General features: G+C 38.5%; 1 protein-coding gene across 2 annotated transcripts in view; it reads right to left on the minus strand.

Annotated features, from left to right (window-relative positions):
- Positions 1-696: 696 nt before the first annotated feature.
- Positions 697-22,320, minus strand: part of LOC308247475 (ankyrin repeat domain-containing protein 26-like) — a 32,915-nt gene continuing 11,291 nt past the window's right edge. For both annotated transcript variants that reach the window (XM_080666648.1, XM_080666649.1), the window contains 6 exons: positions 17,427-17,604; positions 16,054-16,155; positions 13,724-14,650; positions 11,566-11,718; positions 1,633-1,914; positions 697-1,067 (listed from right to left, as the gene is read on the minus strand). In XM_080666648.1, coding sequence (XP_080522774.1) covers positions 939-1,067; positions 1,633-1,914; positions 11,566-11,718; positions 13,724-14,650; positions 16,054-16,155; positions 17,427-17,604 — 1,771 coding nt within the window. In that variant the 3' untranslated portion in view covers positions 697-938. The remainder of the gene's footprint in view (positions 1,068-1,632; positions 1,915-11,565; positions 11,719-13,723; positions 14,651-16,053; positions 16,156-17,426; positions 17,605-22,320) is intronic.

Here is a 22,320-nt window from a genome sequence, read left to right on the forward strand (position 1 = left end):
CCCCACACCTCAGCCATGGGTAAGTGTCTGTATCTGAAAGGTCCTATGAACTAGGTTCAGTGAAGAAAGGCACAGGCCCCAGAGCGGGGAAGGACAGCGTTTCTGCAAGCTCCTCTCTTGCCGGCACTGCGTGGTCCGGCCAGCCCTTCAGGGCTACCTGAGCTCATATCCAAAATCCAAAGTCCAAAATCCCCGGCCTCCCACAGTCCCTTGGACCCTTTTTTCACAGTCAGATGCTTTGCCTGTCCCCAGGGACGTGGCTTGGTGCCTTGCGGTTTCCCCCTGGCCCTCTGGGCACAGAGGTCCGGCAGACTCTCCTGCCTAGATCCTTGATTTTCCCTTCTCCAGGGGACCTTTGCCCTTCCCGGCTGCAAACTGTCTCACCAGCTGAGTTTCCTTCACCAAATCAGGCTGAATTCTATTCGTTTCAGCCGCTCACTCTATTTGCTTCGGGACAAGGCTCAGGACACTTCAGTCTATTCTGCCGCCATTTTGTCTCTCCTCCTTAAGTTATTATCTTAAATGTTTCAATTTGGGGAATTCTGACAAGTGATTTTATAATAATACAGATAAATTTTATAGCTTCAAGACATTCAGCTTAAAGACTAGTAGATCAGGTTAACTACATGAAGATATTAAGGGGAAAAAAACTAAAGGCACCTAAAACCAAAAAAGGAGGAGAGATGAAACTGTCCTGGAAGAACATTTGAAAGGTAAGTTTATTTACTAACATCATTTGCCAAAGTTATAATATTTAGTTAGCTTTCATGCCCTACTAATCTCATAAACCTGGCACAATAGTAATTATGTTTAAAGTTTAGAGGCTAATTAATGAGTTAAATTTATTTTCTTTGATTCTGCATTTGACTTATAAAGTTCATTTCTTTCCCAATAATTTTCTGGGTTCCCATTCTTCTTGGTAAAGTTGCACATATTTTTCAGATTCTCTTTTTGCTGTCATCTTGAGAAGTTTGCAAAAGAGGAGTTCTGACTTCCAAAGGACTTCTTATTGAAGCATTATGCATACATATTAACTTCTCTGAGGTTTCTTGAGATGCTCTTTGTGTCTAAAGCAAATAAAAAGGATACATTTTAAAGTAAGTATAACCTGAACAGTTATAATTGTTCTCTTTAGTTTTGAGTCAACGACTCAGAGATCAGCGTTAAGTGTGAAAAAAGCTGACATTTAAAATATTTATCATAAATGTCCACTGAATTAAATCTGAGTTATAGAGTTAATCATTCTTCTATTAGTACTCATGTAATCTGATAATTCAAAGAATAATAGAATCAGTTTAAACATTTTAAAATAGAATGATATAACTTAATTCAAAAGTATGGAACAATTTTTAAATCACATTTTCCCCTTTTCTGTCAAACAGTCTTGTTTAACATCAACTGGTCTTAAAAATAAAATGATCATTTACTAAGAATCATTTGGAAAGATCAATTCAGTGATAATAATGATGGAAACTGAAATACTAAAAAGGAAAAACAAATGCCACCTTCCTTCCGGAAATCTATAAAATAAATTGCTATTAAAGGAAGTAGAGGAAAGGCAAAAACACTGTATTTATCCAAAATGTAATTTGCAGTGAAGTGAATTAAAGCACATTAAATCAATAAATTAACCTGTAAAAATAGATCAAGTTGTGTCACTTTGTCTGCCAAACCCTTTGTAGTTTCTTCAATCTTCAGTTTGAACTTTTCTCCCACACAGCCTTCTGTCATATGCATTTTCATATCTGTTCTGAGGCTTACTGCTCTTTGTTTCCACTTCTCTGTTTTAGCCTTTAGTTCTTCACGTCTCTTTAGAAGTGCTTCCACTGATAACTCCTGTGGAGGTGTCTTTTCTTCATCCAGACGTACACATTTTGAAGATGCTGGTCGCAGTTTTGCTATAAGCTCATCATTCTGCATGAATAAAAGAATATAGTTTGGTTATGAAGGTGTGGACACCAGTATGAAATCTTGAAATGAATTAAGTTGCAATAAAATGTTATCTGTACAGTGGTAGAGTCTTCGAAAGTGGAACCTTGAATTACTCAGAATCAAGACCAAAGTTAAAACGACCAGGAGTCACAAAAATATATGTACTGTTGTCGTTTTTGCCACACAACATCTGCACTTGACTTTATACTCCTTTTCCTATGACTGTTTCATGTCTTTCCTCCACAAAATGACTACATGTTGCCCCTTAGTGGAAAGTCTCTTACCTCTTCCCCCATCTTAAGTCTTCATAATCTTTAAAAAAGTTTTAGGGATATCAGATTGTGGTATTCAGAACTGTCTCCAAATGCTTCCCAAGATAAGACTTTCAAAATGAGACTAATTAATTAATCTTATGAATTTGGATTCTAATACCATAGGTCTTTTACTGAACCAGAAACATTTTATGCTAATTTGAATTGCATTCCAAGAAGAAATGATTCCCTGGATTACAGAGAAATTAAAACTCTTACTGTCAAAGTTTAGCAACATAAGCCCTACATTTTTTAGAACCAAAAAAGTGGGAGTGGGAGCCTTAATTCAATAATGCTATCTTGAAATTCTTTGTTACTTCCCATAAAATAAGGGAACATACTAAACAAAACATCATCATCAACAATAACAAGCTTGCTGGAATGTCAGTGATAATAGTGACTGCTGTGTGACTGCTATGTTGGTGCCATCTGACTCTCTCCCCAGGGAAGCTCACCCTGAGAACCCGCCACCGTGTTGTGAAGAAGGAAGCAGCCCAGGCCACGTGGTCAGTCCTCATACAGGTGTCCAGCTGAGCTGCCCCAGCGAGCGTCCCAGTCAAAAGCCCACTGCACCTGACAAACCCGTGAACAAATAAGAGTTTAGAAGATTCAGGTCATCCCAGCTGGTGGCAAGTGGAAAAGGAATGAGCTGGCCTCACTGCAGATTTGTGAACAAGTAAATGCTGCTTTAAGACACAGGTTTGGAGGTGGTTATTAAACAGCAATAAGTAACTGGCACAGGTACTGACATTAAGAAAGAGTGCTGGTTTTCAAAATGGCGGCCAAATAGGCAGACGTGTCCTGCATCTTCTCATGGAGCAGATAGAAGGAACAACTAAATTGAATAACATCCACCCGGAATTGATGAATTAAACAGCTGGTGAGACAATCCATGGCTGGAAATGACAGAGGACACCTGGAGAATGGTAGGATCCAGGATCTGGGCTGGAGAGAAAGACTCTCGACCACCAGGACGAGAGGGTCAGAAAGAACCTGCGCTGCACCAAGTCCGCGTCCCTTTGGGACACACGTAACACTCACTGTGGGAGGGGGTCCACAGGATGGCTGGCAGCCAGGGAACCTAGATCTAAGTCCACAGCCATGAGAGGCCGCACCCAGAAAGGCAGCCTGAAGAACTGCCCGAGCCACGTGGTACCAGCGGGGAGAGAAACTCGCAGTGGTGCGGTTGTTTTGCTCTTATATTTCCCTTGTTTTTACTCACTAAACCCAGTTCACAGGTCCTTTCAATTACAAACACTCACCGAGGCTGCGGTGCAGGTGAAGGTGCAGTGTTGTGGAGGCTGGGGAGAGGAGCAGGATAGGGAAAGGTGACCAGGCATCCGGCACTGGCACATTCCGGACCCTCCAACCCTAAGCAGCCATTTTTCTCCTGAAGAGCCAGCCCCTCCCAGCACCCACAGGGCAACTAGTGCAGCCGCACCCAGCCTTGATCTTTGCAGAGGAAACAAAGACTCTGAATAGTGCCAGGGAGCCCTTGCGAACTGGGTTGAGGTGCTGTTTTGTCCCAGAAACCAATACAGCAACACCCCCACCTAAAGCCCATATCAGAAATAGAGGTTTGTGTAAATAAGAATGAAAGCAGGCAGATAAAGTAGGCAGATTGGCCCTGCCTGCCTGCAACCAAGGCTGTGGAGACAGACACAGAGGAGTGGTGGATCACTGGGAACTTCCACATGGTGCTGACTACCTAACAGGAAACTGAGAAGTGGCAGACAGAACAATAGAGAGGAGTCTTAAACCAGCCCCCATGGGACATTAAAACTGGGCTGAAATGAATGACACTTCAGTTTTTTTATTTTTTATCTTTTAATTTTTTTTCTTTATTATTCTTTAACCTTCTATTTTTTGTATTATTTTTCTTCATTCCATTTTTATTTTTTTATTTTTTACCATTATTTTATTTTATTTTTTCCACCCTTTTCTTCCTCACTTCTCCCTTTTTCATCCTGTTTCTCTTCAAATATCCCTGCTATAATTTTTCTCTCTCCTTTCTTTTTACCCCTTGTTAAAAATTGATCTCCTTTATCTGCTTTATTGACATGTTATTATTATTGTAGTTGGCTTACTCATATATCTAATTTCTCTGTTGGCTTACTCATATATCTAATTTCCTCTCCCCTGCTTCAAGTCCATGCACCCTTCTCTTTTCTCTTTCTTTGCTAGTCAACTTTTTTATGCTTTTGCTTTTCCTTTCCTCTCTTGCTCTCTTCTTCTCCTAATGGCTTAGTTATTTCCACTCACTAAACTCAAGCCTCGGTTAGTTCCACTCACTAAACTCTGCTCTTTCCTCTATTCTCCTTTTCGAAAAATGGATGAATATATAGATAGATAAATATTTAAAAAATGTTTTTTTGTTATTTTTTTATCTTTTTATTTTTTTATTTATTGATTATTTTGCTTTTTACTTTTCTTCTTACCACTCATTCTCTTTCTACCTCCTCTATACTGAACTATGGCCATTGCTCTATTCATTCAATTCCTCTATCTTACTTTTGGATATAAGCTCTGCCTCTACAGATTCTGTCCCCTCTATCCCCTTGTTTTCTGGGTGTTTGTTTTTTGAATTTTTGGGTTTATTTATTTTTCTTGTGGAGTTTTCACCCCATATATGTATATTTTTTCTCCTTCATTTTGCTTCTCTTTCTTTTCTCTCTTACCTTTTTTCTTTTTCTCAGTACCATTTTTGCTCTCTTTGCTCTCTTTTAATTCTCTTTCCTCTAGTGGTCTCTTTTATTGGGGTTATCAGTATCGTGAGTACATTTGTGTTTTGTTCCCTTTGTGTCATATCTTGTCGAGTTGTATTTTGTGGTCTTTGGTCAATGTGGTAGAGAGTGAGCCACATAACCAGACACCTGAAGAGGAGACTCCATCAATGAATAGGACAATAAAACTCAAGACCCAACTATACCAGGAGAACCCAAATATCCCAAGTAGGGAGCATCCATAGAATACCCAATCAGAAGACCTGAAAGTTGCACCACTGGGTCCCACAAAACATCTACTATATAAGACAAACTCAAAAAAATCTGGGTGACATAGAAGTTTGATCTAATTCATAGAAAAAAACCACAAAGGAACAGCAAAATATGGGAAGAAAAAGAAACAACCCACATACAGAAGAAAAGGAGGCATTACCAGAAAAGGAAGTAAACAAAATGGAGGCAAGCAATTTGTAAGAGAAACAATTCAGATCAATGGTTATAAGGATGCTGAAAAGGATGGAAGACAAATTCAACATATATAAGAATCAAGGGGAAATGAAGAAGAAGCAAGTGGAAGTGAAGAATGACATAGCTGCAATAAAGAACACAATGGAAAGTATCAACAGTAGATTAGAGGAAGCTGAGACTGCATAAGCGAACTAGAAGACAAGGTACAAAAACAAAAAACAACCACCCAAGCAGAGCAGCAACTGGGAAAAACAAATCTTAAAAGCAGGAGAAGAGCCTAAGGTAGCTATGGGACAACAGGAAATGCACAACATCTGCATGATAGGGGTGCCAGAAAAGAGGAAACTGAGCAAAGAATAAAAAACCTGCTTGAAGAAATAATGACATAAAACTTCCCTGATATTGGGAAGAAAAAACTCACAAGTCCAAGAAGCACACAGAGTCCCAAACAAGATGAACCCAAAAAAACCGACACCAAGATACATCATAATTAAATTGGCAAACACCAACGACAGAGTAAGAGTCTTAAAGGCTGACCGAGAGAGACAGAAAATAATTATAAGGGATCTCCCATTAGACTATCAACTGATTTCTCAACAGAAACACATCAGGCCAGAAGAGAATGGAATGAAATAAACAAAGTGACAGAAAGCAAGGGACTGAATCCAGCAAGGCTATCATTCAAAATTGAAAGGGAAATCAGGAGCTTCACAGACAAAAAAAGGATTAAGGGAGCCGAAACCGGTTTGGCTCAGTGGATAGAGCGTCGGCCTGTGGACTGAAAGGTCCCAGGTTCGATTCTGGTCAAGGGCATGTACCTTGGTTGCGGGCACATCCCCAGTAGGAGGTGTGCAGGAGGCAGCTGATCGATGTTTCTCTCCCATCGATGTTTCTAGCTCTCTATCCCTCTCCCTTCCTCTCTATAAAAAATCAATAAAATATATTTAAAAAAAAAAAAGATTAAGGGAGTTTATTACCACCAAGCCAGCAGTGCAAGAAATGCTAACTTGACTGCTGTAAAAGGAAAAAATAGGAAGGGAAGAAGGAACACAGGCACAAAAAATAAAAATAGCTACAAACAAGTACCTATCAATAATAACTTCATATGTAAATGGACTAAATGCTACAATCAAAAGAAATCGAGTGGCTAAATGGATAAAAAAATCATGACCCATATATATGCTGTCTGCAAGAGACCCACCTCAGAACAAGGGAGTCACACAGACTGAAAGTGAAGGGATGGAAAAATATCTTCCAGGAAAATGGAAATGGGAAAAAAGCTGGGGTAGCAATAGACCTCAAAATGAAGGCCATAGCAGGAGATAAGAAAGGCCACTTCATAATACTAAAGAGATCGATACAAAAAGACGATATAACACTGGTAAACATATATTCACCCAATGCAGGAGCACCCAAATACAAAAAACAAAACAAAACAAAAACAGCTCCTGGATGATATAAAGGGAGAGATAGACAACAATACAAACATAGTAGGGGACTTTAATACTCCACTGGCATCACTGGATAAATCCTCTAGACAAAAAATCAGCAAAGACACAGAAATCCAAAATGACTCACTAGATCAGATGATGGACTTAATTAACATCTTCAGAACATTTCACCCCAAAGCCACAAAATATATGTTCTTCTCAAGTGCACCTGGGACATTTTCAAAGATAGACCACATATTGGGTCACAGGCAAAGTCTCTCCAAATTCAAGAAGATTGAAATCATATCAAGCATCTTCTCAGACCACAATAGCATAATATTAGAAATAAACTACAACAAAAACAATAAAAAAAACCTCAAACACTTGGAACCTGAATAGCACACTATTAAACAATGGGTGGGTTACCAAAGAGATCAAACAAGAAATTAAAAAATCCTGGAAATGAATGACAATGAAAACACAACAATCCAAAATCTATGGGACATAGCGTAAGCAGTCCTGAGAGGGAAGTTTATAGCTCTACCGGCCTACCTCAAAAAAAACAAGAAAAAAATGTAATAAATTATCTAACTCTACAACTTAAATAATTAGAAAGAGAGCAACAAGAAAATCCAAGTGTGATCAGCAGGAAGGAAATAATAAAGATCAGAGCAAAATAAATGACATGGAGACAAATCAACAAACAAAGAAAACAAAACAAAAACAAAACAAAAGATCAATGAAACCAAGAGCTGGTTCTTTGAAAGTATAAACAAAATTGATGAACCTCTAGCCAGGCCCATCAATAAGCAAAGAGAGTATCCAAATAAACAAAATCAGAAATGAAAGAGTTGAAATAACAACAGACCCCACAGAAATACAAGGGATTGTGAAAAAATACTATTAACAACTCTATTCCAACAAACTAGAAAACCTAGAGGAAATGGACATATTCTTAGAAAAATACGACCTTCCAAAACTCACTCAGGAAGATTCTAAAAATCTCAATAGGCCAACAACTAGGGAGGAAATTGAAGCAGTCATCAAAAAGCTTCCAGCAAACAAAAGCCCAAGGCCAGATGGCTTCACAGGGGACTTTATCAAATATTCAAGGAGGAACTAAAACCTATCCTCCTCAGACTATTCAAAAAAATTCAAGAGGAAGGAACACTTCCAAGCTCATTCTGTGAAGCCAACATTACCCTAATACCAAAATCAGATAAAGACAACACAATGAAAGAGAATTACAGGCCAATATCCCTCATGAACATAGATGCCAAAATCCTCAACAAAATTCTAGCAAATTGGATACAGCAATACATCAGAAAGATCATACACCATGACCAAGTAGGATTTATCCCAAGAATGCAAGGATGCTACAATATCCGCAAATCAATAAACGTGATACATCACATAAAAAAACTGAGAGATAAAAATCACACAGTCATATCAATTGATGCAGAAAAAGCATTTGACGAAATCCAACACCCTTTCTTGATAAAAACTCTCAGCAAGGTGGGAATAGAAGGATCATACCTCAACATGATAACATGCATAGATGACAAACCCACAGCCAACATCATACTCAATGGGCAAAAACTAAAACCATTTCACCTAAGAACAGGACCAAGACAGGGATGCCCACTCTCACCACTCCTGTTTGACATAGTTCTGGAAATGCTAGCCATATCCATCAGACAAGAAGAAGAAATAAAAGGTATCCAAATTGGAAAAGAAAATGTAAAACTGACATTATTTGCAGATGACATGCTTCTGTACATAGAAAATCCTAAAGAGTCCATCAAAAAATTGTTAGACTTAAAAAATGAATTCAGCAATGTATCAGGATACAAAATGAATGCCAAGAAATCTATGGCATTTCTATACACCAATAGTGAACTTACAGAAAAGAGAGATTTTTAAAAAATCCCATTTACCATCGCATCAAAAAAATTAAGATACTTAGGAATAAATGTAACTAAGGTGGTAAAAGACCTACATTCAGAAAACTACAGGACACTGAAAAAAAATGATAGAGGAAGATGTAAACAGATGGAAGAACATATCATGTTCATGGATTGGTAGAATCAACATCATTAAAATGTCCATACTACCCAAAGCAATCTATAGATTCAATGCACTCCCCACTAAAATAGCAACAGCATATTTCACAGACCTAGAATGAACGTTCCAATAATTCATCTGGAATATACTAGTAAAAAAAAAAAAGACCCCAAATAGCTGCAGCAATTCTGAGAAAGAAGAACAAAGTAGGTGGGATCTCAATACCAGATATCAAGCTGTATTACAAAGCCACTGTTCTCTGATAAGGGTTTAATCTTCAAAATTTACAGAGAACTCATACAACTTAATAAAAGGAAGATAAACAATCTAATAACAAAATGGGCAAAGGAACTATATAAACACTTTTCAAAAGAGGACCTAAAGAAGAACAAGAGACATATGAAAATATGCTCAAAGTCACTAATCATCTGGGAGATGCAAATCAAAACAACAATTAGGTACCATCCCACACCTGTCAGAATGGCTATCATCAACAAATCAACAAACAACAAGTGCTGGCAAAGATGTGGAGAAAAAGGAACTCTCATGCACTTTTGGTGGGAATGCCACTGTGGAAAACAGTATGGAGTTTCCTCAAAAGTTAAAAATGGAACTCCCATTTGACCCAGTAACCCCACTTATAAGAGTATATACCAAGAAATCAGAAACACCAATCAGAAAAGTCATATACACCCCTATGTTCATACAAGTACAATTTACAATAGCTAAGATTTGGAAACAGCCTAAGTGCCCATCAGCAGATGAGTGGATTAAATCCTGTGTACATCTATACAATGGAATACTATGCTGCCATAAAAAAGAAGGAACTTTTGCCATTTGCAACAGCATGGATGGACCTGGAGAGCATTATGCTAAGCTAGATAACCCAGTCAAAGAAAGATAAATATCATATGATCTCACTCATTTGTGCAATATAATGAACAACATAAACTGATGAACAAAAATAGATCCAGAGACAGTGAAACACCAAACAGACCATGAAACCTCAGAGGAAAGGCAGGGATGGTGGGGAATGGGGGGCAAGAGACCAACCAAAGGATTTGTATGCATGTATATTAGCATAACCAATGGTAACAGACACTGGGGCAGTGGGGGCTTGTCCTGGAGGGTGGGCGTGGCTGGGGAGGGATAAAAAATGGGGAGAAAAGGATACACATGTAATACTTTAAACAATAAAAAAATAAAATAAAAACAGAGTGCTGACACTAAAAAAGAAACACATACACGTTGGGAGTGCCTTTGAACTGCAGGTGGATGGAACCTGACATAATGTAGAGAAGCGTGAGAATAAAAGCCAAAAGGGCCTCCAAGAAATGGTGAGTGGAGGCCTGATGGTCTCTGAGGAGGCGGACAGCAATTGCTTCTGGACAAGTGAACAAAATGACACTGAAACGAGTATGACAGGTATTCTTGCTAGGAAGCTGGTGAAAGAGAAATCGATGAGAAAGATAAGCTAAAGAAAGACAATCCCATATAATAAAAGCCTAATAATGCAACTTGTCTCCTCGGGCAGTCATTCAGAGTTCGACTGGGAGACCAGGAGTTCGACTGCTCGCTATGACGTGGGGCTGTGACCTTTCGCTGGCTACCTGAGGGCGGGGGTGATGGAGACAGAGGTGCAGTGAGAATGCGAGGTTCTGCCGAGCTCACTCTCACTCCCCCAGCTACCCTCCCCCGGGACACCAGGACTCACACACGTGGTGTCTTTGGGGTGAGCCGGGCCGCAGCCGCCGGGACCACAGGGGCCGGTCAAGCTTTCCATGGGTTTGCACAGAAGCCAGTCTGCAGCGCCAGCCGGAAGAGCTCACGCTGCCTGCCCAGTTTCCATGTAACGCTGCTGGGAAGCCCAGCACTTGTTGTTTGTTGATTTGTTGATGAATCTGTGCCTGGGCCCGTGGCATCCAGCCGTGCTCAATGAATCTCCGTGTGGGGACTTGGGTGCTGTGAATCAGGCAGAAGGGGGTGCACAGGGGCCTGGGGGCCCAGGTGCTGCCCAGGGCCCAGAGGTCAGCTGGGACCTGCCCTTCCATGCCAGAAACTTGCTCTTCGATTGCCAGTCAGGCCTAGGGACTGCACCCGTGCACGATTTCATGCACGGAGCCTCTAGTGCTAAAATAAAGAAATGGCTCTGGGCTAACATCAAATCCAAGGTGTCCAGGAAGACATGGTCTAAGTATGAAGCCAAGACTGATAAAACCCTAAGACCTCAGAAACATTTACGTGGTGCCTCAAAGGATTTTCAGAATGTAAGAGTCTTAAAGGCACTGTCTTACTACACCTCCAGGAAGCCCAAGGTGAAGAGCTTAACTGAAAACAAGTTGTGAGGTTGCTTTTCTAATGGCATGAACTGCAATATTATTTAGTAGAAAACAAAGCCTCTTGATTTCTATGAAGAATGATGCATAATTCTCAACTTTCCTAAGGGTAAATATTAGAAAATATACAAATGGCAGAATAAAAGCCAGATATAAGAGCACTATAAAGATAATACAATTACAATAAATTAATCACGATGAAATACATAAGAAAGCAGCCACGATGAGTAGTATCCTAAAACACTTTATATCATTTAACCAGCTATAGTTTAACTGAGAACAGGTTAAATTTCATACATACTTGACTTCTGCTTTGATCTAGTTTGTTCTTGAAATCTTGTTTCTTATCTTCTAAATGCATAGGATGACGTGATTCAATCTCCAGAAAAACCTCTATTGTAGATAGTTTTCTTTTGGTATCAGCCAGTTCTTGTTGAAGTTGTCTCACAACAGCCTAGTAAGATATTTCTGTTACTGATTTTATAAATCACATTATTATTAAATTATGTTAATAATACATAACTTCACATAAAGGATGAGACAAAAGATTAACAGTTGTGAGTACGTGAAACACAGAGTTTATTCTTGTATTGTTATTAACTAATTGTTGTGTTATTCTCCATGCAAAAAACTATAAAAAGTATAAACCTACTTTTGTCCCACCCTGGGTGTACCTTGTTAGAGTCATATATTACTATCATAATGTTATGACAATAATCTATGACTGGAAAAATATCACCAGCTACATCAATTCACCTTCTTTTCCTCATATGGACATGTTCCTGTTTGCTTAATCAGGTTAAAGTCACAGAAAATGTAACCCTCCTGCCTAATCAGACAGCTGATTCAGCCCCACTCTCATCCCCCATAAATCTCAAAGCTATACAATCTACTGACATCTCAAAGAGAAATGGACATGTAGGTGGATCAAGTGGTAGTAAATTCAATATTATGGAATTTTTTCTCTTTTTATTTATTTTTCAACCAGAGGCTTTAATTAACTTCAGAGTTCCTCACACATTCAATCCCCTGTTCAAATCCTTCCAATATGTTCCTAACTTAGAAGAAAAGTAAGTCATTTGAATGTCCTTCAAGGCCTTAGGTAACCAGGTCTTCACCTCCCTCCCTGCTACACATAAACCCTGCCACCCCTCACTAATCTGAAATGAAGATCCAATGCCAAGTTAATAAATCACAGAGAGCTACAATTCTCTCTGTCTTGGACAAACTTATCCCAAATGATAGTAATTAGGCCTCAAAATGAGAAACATGAGCACATTATTTGTAAAAATATTCAAAGAAAATTGTAAACTATAGTGGAAAGATTAAATCAAGTATAGGTTTGCTAAAACTCATCACATTTGTCCAAGAATTATGATTTAATGAAAAGTAGATGCCTTTAAAAGAGTTGAGAGGTCATATGAATATATTACTCGAGTCTGAAATATTTCCAAATTTAATTCAAATTGGCATGAATAAAAATAACATTATACAAACTAAAACGTATAAGAAGCTATTGAAGGAAAGGTGGTATATGATACAGCATCTACATTTCAGTTCATCTGGGCAGTCTGAACTTAGCTGTCAAATTAATCCACTTAACTGATTCTTAATTCCAAAATACTCATTTTAGGTAGAGCATTTCCATTTACCTACTTCCTAATGGTTTTAAATTTGGTGACAGAAAAATTAAATTATTATTCTATTAATATAAAACTAAATTATTAATATAAATTTATATCTATTAATAATATATAATGTAACCTATTAAAATTTCATGGGCAGCACAATGTCTTTACTCAAAACAAAGCACCTCTCAGGTTTAATGTTCATCTACCGGATACAACGTTTGCTTTAAAGCTGATAGAGCAAACACATTTATACACTGAACATTTTTTAAAAAATATATTTTTTTATTGCTTTCAGAGAAGAAGGGAGATGGAGAGAGAGATAGAAGCATCAATGATGAGAGAGAATTATTGATTGACTATCCCCTGCACACCCCTACTGGGGACTGAGGCTGCAACCGGGCATGTGCCCTTGACCAGAATTGAACCTGGGACCATTCAGTCCTCAGGCCAATGCTCTAGACACTGAGCCAAACCAGCTAGGGCCATAATCTTTACATTTTTTTTTTAATATATTTTATTGATTTCTTACAGAGAGGAAAGGGAGAGGATAGAGAGTTAGAAACATCGATGAGAGAGAAACATCAATCAGCTGCCTCCTGCACACCTCCCACTGGGGATGTGCCTGCAACCCAGGTACATGCCCTTAACCGGAATTGAACCCGGGACCCTTCCGTCCGCAGGCCGACGCTCTATCCACTGAGCCAAACCGGTCAGGGCAATCTTTACATTTTTAATATTCAACTAGATTCAACATTTAGCCATAATCAAATATTACTCTGAATTTTCTCTTAAAAAATTTGAAAAATACTTATCTCTCTGGATACTTACATCTCTTTCTACATGATCATTTTCATACTGATGTATTCTTTCTTTAAAATGATGCCATTCGTTGATTAGCTTCTTAATTAGTTCACTCAGCATAAGAACATAATTTTCATTTTCACCATCAAATATTTTTATGATTTCCAGAATCTGGTCTTGGATGTTCATTACTGTCTTTTCTTCCCTGTCAGCTTTGTTGTGAGCCTGATCCAGTTGCTGTCGAAGCAACATATTTTCACTCTGTAGATGAGATAGCTTCTCCTGTAAGGATTCCTGCTTTCCAATGTCTTTATCCACTTTACCTTGTTCCTCTTGATACACGTGTTCAGCTTCCTCCTGTTGACACTGTTTTTGACTGAGGTCTCTTTCTAAAACTAGTATCCTTTCTTTGAGAGCATCTCTTGTGTGATGAAGCTCGATTTCTAAGCTATTGATTTTACTTTCTGCTTTAGAAAGTTGTTGAGAAAGAATCTCATTGTTTTGTTTTAGGTTAGACATATCAAAATTCATTTTGTCCCATAAACAAAACCATTCATCTCTTGCTCTCTGGAAAGCAAGTTGTAGGTCTCTTTTTGATGTCTGACAATGCTCTTGATCCTGTACAGCGGTAGCCAGTCTAGGCCGGTATGATTCAACTTCTGCTTCCAGTCTTCCTCTGTTTTGTTGTTCATTCTCCAGTTTAGAGTTTAGCATTATACACTCAGCTCTCAGAACTTCAAGCTGCGCATTGTGTTGAAATGCTGTTTCTGTTATTTTCTTTTGAAGATGGTCATTCTTTTCTTTGACAATTGCAATGTCCTCAATATATTTTTTTCCCGTTTCATGGGTCTGATTTTTTACTGTGTGTATTTCCAGTCTTAACTTGGCAATTTCATCCCACAACATGCGATTTTCATGCAATAGACTTTTTTCTTTGTCAGAACTCTCAGAAACCTAAGTAACACAAAGGAGACTTTTAGCTAAAACATTGAAATGACATGTCATGATAGCCTGTGAAATTAAAGAATAACCTATGTTTATAATAAAAAGTTGCAATAATTGGATATCCCACTGGAAAAAAAATAGAGTTGGATCCAAACCTCTAACTTTATACAAGCATAAATTCTCCAAAGTTCAAAAATGTAATATAATATGATGAATTTTTTAAGTGAAAAAAAATCACAACAGAATTTTAAGAGTCTCAGAATTAGGAAGGGTTTTTCTAAATCATCACAAACCCAGAATGCATTTAAGTAAAAGACTAATAACTCTACACTTACAAGTTGATATGACAGTCTGAACATATAGCTACCCCACAGTAAGAGTATTAACTACGCTAATATTAGGACAAACTAAATTTCCTAAAATACTTTTTTCCCCAATATTATCCCATAGGTATTCCACTTTTCTATTATTTTCACAATCAGTTATAAAAACTACCTCTACTAATAACTGATAATCAAGCATTTTCCTAAGCACTTCTACATCCATCAATGAACTCATTCAGTTATCACAATCTGCAATGGAGGGGTTAAAAAGATAAGCAAGTCCAGGATTTTCCCCAGGTTTTCAGACCCCACAATTTCTGCTCTTGTACCAACCCATAGTTCTCCTCCAGTGTGGATATAGAAACACAAAAGAAGCCTATGTTTCAAAAAACAAATAATAAGTAGGATAAAATTTACAGTCTTCTTAGAAAATCATGAGATTATTTGTTGCTTCAATAACTTTTATTTCTTGTTCATGATGTTTAAAGTAGTATTAAATGTGAAATGGGGGGAATACACTAAAATATTTACCAATAAATTATCACTAAATACATATTATGGCTTGCATTCTCTTCAGAAGTCTCTTCTCAAAAGTAGAAGAATGACATCTAAAATGTGATCTCTGTACCTGCAATTACTTTCCTCCATACCAACACTGGAAGTGAAAACTAACCTCTATATTAATATATCAGGAAATGAAATCACTGCCAAAATCTGGAACATCTATTGTTTGTAGCAATACCTTTGAGATCATGGACAACACATCAATTCTTATGGAAAATATTAAAAGCCTTCTCTTTGGATGAGGCCATTGTGAATGTGACTACATAAGAAAAACAGATTTGAATTAACAATATCACTTTATCCAATGGATCCAAAAAGCCAACACTCTCTCTCTTTCTCTCTCTCTCTCTCTCTCACACACACACACACACACACACACATATGCTTTTTAAATCCCCTACAGTTTCCATTGTACAGTATTTTGTTAAATATATACAAACTCACACATACTCACATGCTGGTACATTTGCAAATGACTAAATAAACTACCTCAGAATTTATTTTCTTATGAGCTATTTCTATCACCTTTGGTTTGCAAAAGTGTTTGGTCAGAATTCCATCTTGTAATATTCTGGTGTTCTGTTCTGAAGAAGGTTGCCTCTGAGTGTAATTTCGCTCTTCTACAACCTAGGGACACATTTCATTTAGTTTTTGGTCTCATTCCATTAAAAAAAAGTCCAAAGCTTAAGAGCAGTACCTTAAACAAACTGTGAAAAGGAAGTAGCCTGTTTAAGCACAAGGATCTTTCCTTTTCATGAAAAACTAAAATTGTAAGTGATAGCTACATTTGTCATAGAGCAAAAATACAGTATTCTGAAATAAAATTTCTTTATGAACATTTGACTAGTTCCATCACAGTCTCAAGGCAATTTAGCCTGTATGTTAACATTTTTTAAGAGCCAGAATTACCCATGTTAATGGGTAGGCTCAATTTATTTGCCATTTTTTCATTTAGAAAACATTCACAAGCATCTATTAGAGGCCAAGGATAGTGATAAATTAATAATAATCCTATCTAATAAAGAGTAATATGCAAATTGACCATCACTCCAAGACACAAGATGGCTGCCCCCATGTGGTCAAAGATGGCTGCCCCCATGTAGACACAAGATGGCCACCACAAGATGGCCAACAGGGGAGAGCAGTTGTGGGCATTTGGGGGTGACCAGGCTGGCAGAGGAGGGCAGTTGGGGGAGACCAGGCCTGCAGGGGAGGGCAGTTGGGGGGGGGCAGGCCTGCAGGGGAGGGCAATTATAGGGGGGACTCAGGCCTGCAGAGGGGGGAGGTGGGGGGGACCAGGCCTGCAGGGGAGGGCAGTTGGGGGGACCAGGCCCGTAGGGGAGGGCAGTTGTGGGCAATCAGGCCAGCAGGGAGGGCAGTTAGGGGTGACCAGGCCAGCAGAGGAGGGCAGTTGTGGGGGGGCAGGCCTACAGGGGAGGGCAGTTAGGGGTGACCAGGTCAGCAGGGGAGAGCAGTTAGGGGCAATTGGGCCGGCCGAGGAGCAGTTAGGTGTTGATCAGGCTGGCAGGGGAGTGTTTAGGGGGTGATCAGGCTGGTAGGCAGAAGCGGTTAGGGGCAATCAGGTAGAGGCAGGCGAGCAGTTAGGAGCCAGCAGTCCTGGATGGGATCGGACCTAAATGGGCGGTCAGACATCCCTCAAGGGGTCCCAGATTGGAGAGGGTGCAGCCTGGGCTGAGGGACAACCCCCACACCCCCCCCCCATGCATGAATTTCATGCACCGGGCCTCTAGTTTAAATAATAAATGTCACAGTTCACATTTAGAATGAGAACATTTTTTGGTTTGTTTTAAATGTAATAATATACATTAAATGATAGGAATATAAATATTGATGAAGTATTCTTAGAAATAAGAGATTTTCCCCAAAGATAAATTTACCTCATTCTCTCTTATAATCTCCAGTGTGATGTCTTGTGTTCTAATGGTGGTTTCAAGTTGTGGGTTCATTTCAACTTCTTTAATAGAGTGCTCTTCTTTCTTTCTTAACTGCACCTTATTTTTTTCACATAAAAGATCAGCTTTTCGTCTTTTCTCTTTTTCTTCTCTTAAGGGAAATCTGCAGTTAAATATAACCAAAGATGTGATCAACATAAGATAAACTGTTATATTGTAAGATGTCTTGTGTAAACCTCATGGTAACCATAAAGCAAAAACCTCCATCAGATTCACAAAAGATAAAGAGCAGGAATCAAAGCACACTATAGAAAATCTTCAATTCACAAAGGAAGGCAGCAAAAAAGGAAGAATGAAACTACAAAACAACCATAAAACAACTAGATAGCATTAGTAAGTCGTTATCTGCCAATAGTTACTTTGTAAATGGATGACTTCTCCAATCAAAAGGCATAGGATGACTTGGGGTGCTGAACACACAATGCAGTGTATAGATGATGTGTTGTAGAATGTGCACCTGAAACCTGTATAATTTTGTTAACCAGGGGCACCTCAATAAATTCATTAAAAGAAAAAAAGTAGAGAATGTCTTGATGGGTTAGAATAAGACCTAACTATATGCTGCCCACAAGAGACTCAATTCATTCATTTTCTTAATTTTTTAAATCCTCACCTGAGGATATGCTCATTGGTCTTAGACAGAGGGTAATGGAAAGAGAGACAGACAGACAGACAGACAGAGAAACATCAATGTGGAGAGAACATTGATTGGTTGCCTCCCATACATACTCAAATCAGAGATCAAACCCACAACCTAGACATGTGCCTTGACTGGGAATCAAACTAATAAACTTTTAGTATAAGGGATGGTGCTCCAACCAACTGAGCCACACAGGCCAGGGCTCAATTCATTCTTAAAGACACTAAAGGCTCAGTGTGAAGAGATGGGAATGTTAAACTGGAACCAAACATTAGACCAAAGGATATAACAAATATCTAGAGAGCAGTGATACATTTTTTATCACCACCTCAAAGAGATAGCTGCACTCCCATGTTCAGTGCAGCCTTATTCACAATAGCCAAGATGTACAAACTAAGTGTTCACCAATAAATGAACGGATAAGAGGATGTGGTATGTATGTATGTATGTTTGTATGTATGTGTGAGTGTATTAAGTATGTGAATGTACGTGTATATGTGTGTTTATATAGTAAATGTGTGTACACACACACATATATGTACACACACACACACACACACATACAGTGGAATTTTGCCAGGGAAAAGAGGAAGAAGAAAACCCTACTGCTAGGGGCAGAAATAGAATAGTAGAGACTAGCTATAGTTATAACAAATATTAATCATGCTCTGTTAACCGTGATTGTTTTGTTCTGATTAAAGACAACATATTCCCATCTGGCTGGGAGTTCCCCCCAGTCCCCTTGCACTTGGGAGTTAACCTGGAAATGTGGTCCATCCTCCTTAACTGCCTATTATCATGGAAAGATTAACAACTTTGTTGATGAAATAATGGAGTCCCAGCCTTCATTGGTGTAATCTGTAAGCATTATACCCATTTCATTCCTTTTGCCTACTTCCCCATTCCTGTAATACCCATTTGTGTTACATTTGCATACCAATTCTTATTTCGTTTGCCTACTTCCCCATGTAATCTTTGTCTTTCTACCCATATAAGCAGCTGGCATATGGTGAGGGGGTGCAGAATAGATTTTCTTGGATGACCTGCTGCTCTTTCATATTGTCAGCATGTATGTTCATAAAGGATTCAACCCTGTCTGATGTACAGCATGGTGATTATAGTGAACAATACTCTATTATAGACTTGAAAGTTGCTAAGGGAGTAGATCTAAATGTTCTCACCACAAAGAAAGAATTGGTAACTATGTGATTTAATGGAAATGTAAACAAAGAATCCTGAGGTGATCATTTAAAACATAAAAGTGTATCGAATCCCTTCAAAATATACAATGTTACATGTCAATTATCCTATATAATAAAAAGATAATATGCAAATTAACCCTCATACCCTTGCACAAGATGGTTGCCCCATGTGGTCAAAGATGGCTGCCACAAGATGGCAGTTGTGGGCGATCAGGCCAGCAGGGGAGAGCAGTTGGGGTGGACCATGCCAGCAGGGGAGGGCAGTTGGGGGCAACCAGGCCAGGAGGGGAGGGCAATTAGGGGTGACTGGGCCAGCAAGGGAGGGCATTTGGGGGGTACCAGGCCTGTAGGGGAGGGCAGTTGGGGGTGACCGGGACTGCAGGGGAGGGCAGTTGGGGAAGACCAGGCCAGCATGGGCATGCATGAGGCAGCTGATTGATGATTCTCTCTCATAATTGATGTTTCTATCTTTCTCTCCCTTTCCCTCCTCTCTTTCTAAAATTAATAAAAACTCATTAAAAAGTATCTTCCTGAAAGCAATTATTAAACAATTTCTCTTGACCCAAACTTCAAAAATAAGTCTCTAATTATTGAATATGAATAGTTTTCATTTTGAACATAGCTGATGGAAGAGCACCTACCCAGGTTTTGGGTTCAATCCCCAGTTGGGGGACCTGTGGGACTCATGTACTTTAATGAAAAAGGCAATTAGAAGGTATTGACCAGAGGAACAATACAATCTGACTTACTTTTTAATAGATCCAACTGTGTTTAGATTGAACAAAAGACTAGAATTAATAGAAAGAAAGTAAATAAGAAGAAAAGAGAGGGAAAGAGGCAGGGAGAAAGGAAGGCAGGGAGGGAGGGAAGGAAGAAGGAAGAAGGAAGGAGGAAGAAGGAAGGAAGGAAGGAAGGAAGGAGAAGAAAATCAATTCGTTGACTATTAAGTTAATCTAGATAGCAGATGGTAGTGACCTGGCCTGGAAGATGTGATGGCATTCTGGATATACAGTAAACTCTGGATTTTTGTGGACCTTGAATGAACAGACTTCGGATTTAACAGATAAAACTTCTGGTCTGTATGTCATATGTGAAAAATAACACTCCATTAAATTAAAAATGCTTTTAACCAAGATATGCTTATAGTTAAATTAACAGGTTATTTTTTTGTGATTAATTCACAGTTATTTTTAACAAATTTTACCATATAGGCCATATGTTGTAAAACCACTGTAGTAATTTCACCAACATAAATACATATTACTTATCGACAACTATACTCTGCATATTTAAATCCAAGAATCACCGCTCCTAAACAGTGTTAGGCAAATGGTCAGGACATGATCACACCACAAGGTGCATGGGTAATAGGTTCTGTTGGCAAGTGGAGTGACTTTCGGCAGAAGTTTTAACATGTGCCAGCCAACGTTCCCATGTGCACTGAGCCGCGCCCCAGCCGTGTGCATTTGGTTATTCTTGGTGACTGGAGAATGCACACATTACTGGACCCATTCAGTATAAAGTTAAAATTATGTGTGTACCTTAAAACACATCATTCCCACCCTAACCTTTAAAGATAATTATGACAACCAAATGAATATACTGCAAAAAGTTTTAGAGGAAGTAATGGTTGTATTGCAGAATGAAGGTAATGATGAACATACAACAGGACAGCGTATCTTACAAAACTTACCGTTTTAAAGAGTTACCGTGTAAAATAAGCAATTTTTAAATTTTGCTGCAGCATAAAAGGAAGTGAAAGTGCAAACATTGGAAACTGGTTGGAAGAATTTTCTTCACAAGGTAGGCACATTGCATTTAGAAGGGCTGGAGGTTACTGATTACTGTGGGACAACACAGAATATTGGTGGACAAGTAGCTGAGGAAGATGTTTTACAGTGGTTAGAAGAAGATGAAGGTGACCCTGGGTACCACACTATGAGTGAAAGTGAAATAGCAGATGAGGTGATGACCTGGGAAGATGAGGATGGGAGTGAAAATAAGGAGGAAGAAGAAACAAACACACCCCAAACACAAAGTGATCAGTGCTTGGATCCCATCTCCATGATCTAATAACATTTATTGACAATTCATCAGATAATGAAATTCAGCTTCATTAACCCATTTTCAAAATATTAGGGAGTCAATTATAAAAAACAACAGACTTCAAAAGTTCAAGCTAGATAGTTTTTTCAAAGCAGAATTACCTGAAGCAAGCCCCTCAAAATCAAACATTTAAGTGACACCTCAACTGGAGTGTCTGGATATATTATCATCCAAAGACAATTAAATAGGAAAACTTTTTTTCTGTTCTTATAAAATTTAAATGTTGTTATGTTTTTAGAACATTGTTCAGTTGTTTAGTTAAATATAATTAAAATGTATTTTCTGCAAAATGGTTATTTCCATTTAGACTGCAATCTTATTAGAGTCTCAAAACTATGGTGAATATATAAGCAATAATGCATTTGGAAAACTTCTCTGTGAAATTAAACTTTTCATACCTAGTTAATTTTAATTACACAAACGTGTCTACATATGTAAAAGCAGGTAAAATAATTTGTCAATTTTTTCACATACACATTCAGAAAACCTACTTTATTATATATAACTGACTTTCATCTTTAAAGTATACCCCTTGCCCGAATTAGTTCCTTATATCCAGGTTCCACTGTATTTTGAAAGTAATCTGACAAGATGTGCTGACACATTAGATGTGAGGTTTAAGATAAAGAGAAAGACAGGATGACACCAAGTTTTTGGCCGAGCAATTGGAAGAGCTGTCATTCACTCAAACAGGAAAGACCACGTGAAGGGCAGGTGTGAGAAAGACTATCAGTAGATCAATTTTGGAGATCTTAAGTCTGCAACACCCGATAGCGATATGAGAGAGAGAGAGAGAGAGAGAGAGAGAGAGAGAGAGAGAGAGAGAGAGAGAGAGAGAGAGAGAAGAGAGAGAGAGATCAAGCCTTAGATG

This window comes from Plecotus auritus, assembly GCF_963455305.1.
Source record: "Plecotus auritus genome assembly, chromosome: 1".
Taxonomy (NCBI): Eukaryota; Metazoa; Chordata; class Mammalia; order Chiroptera; family Vespertilionidae; genus Plecotus; species Plecotus auritus.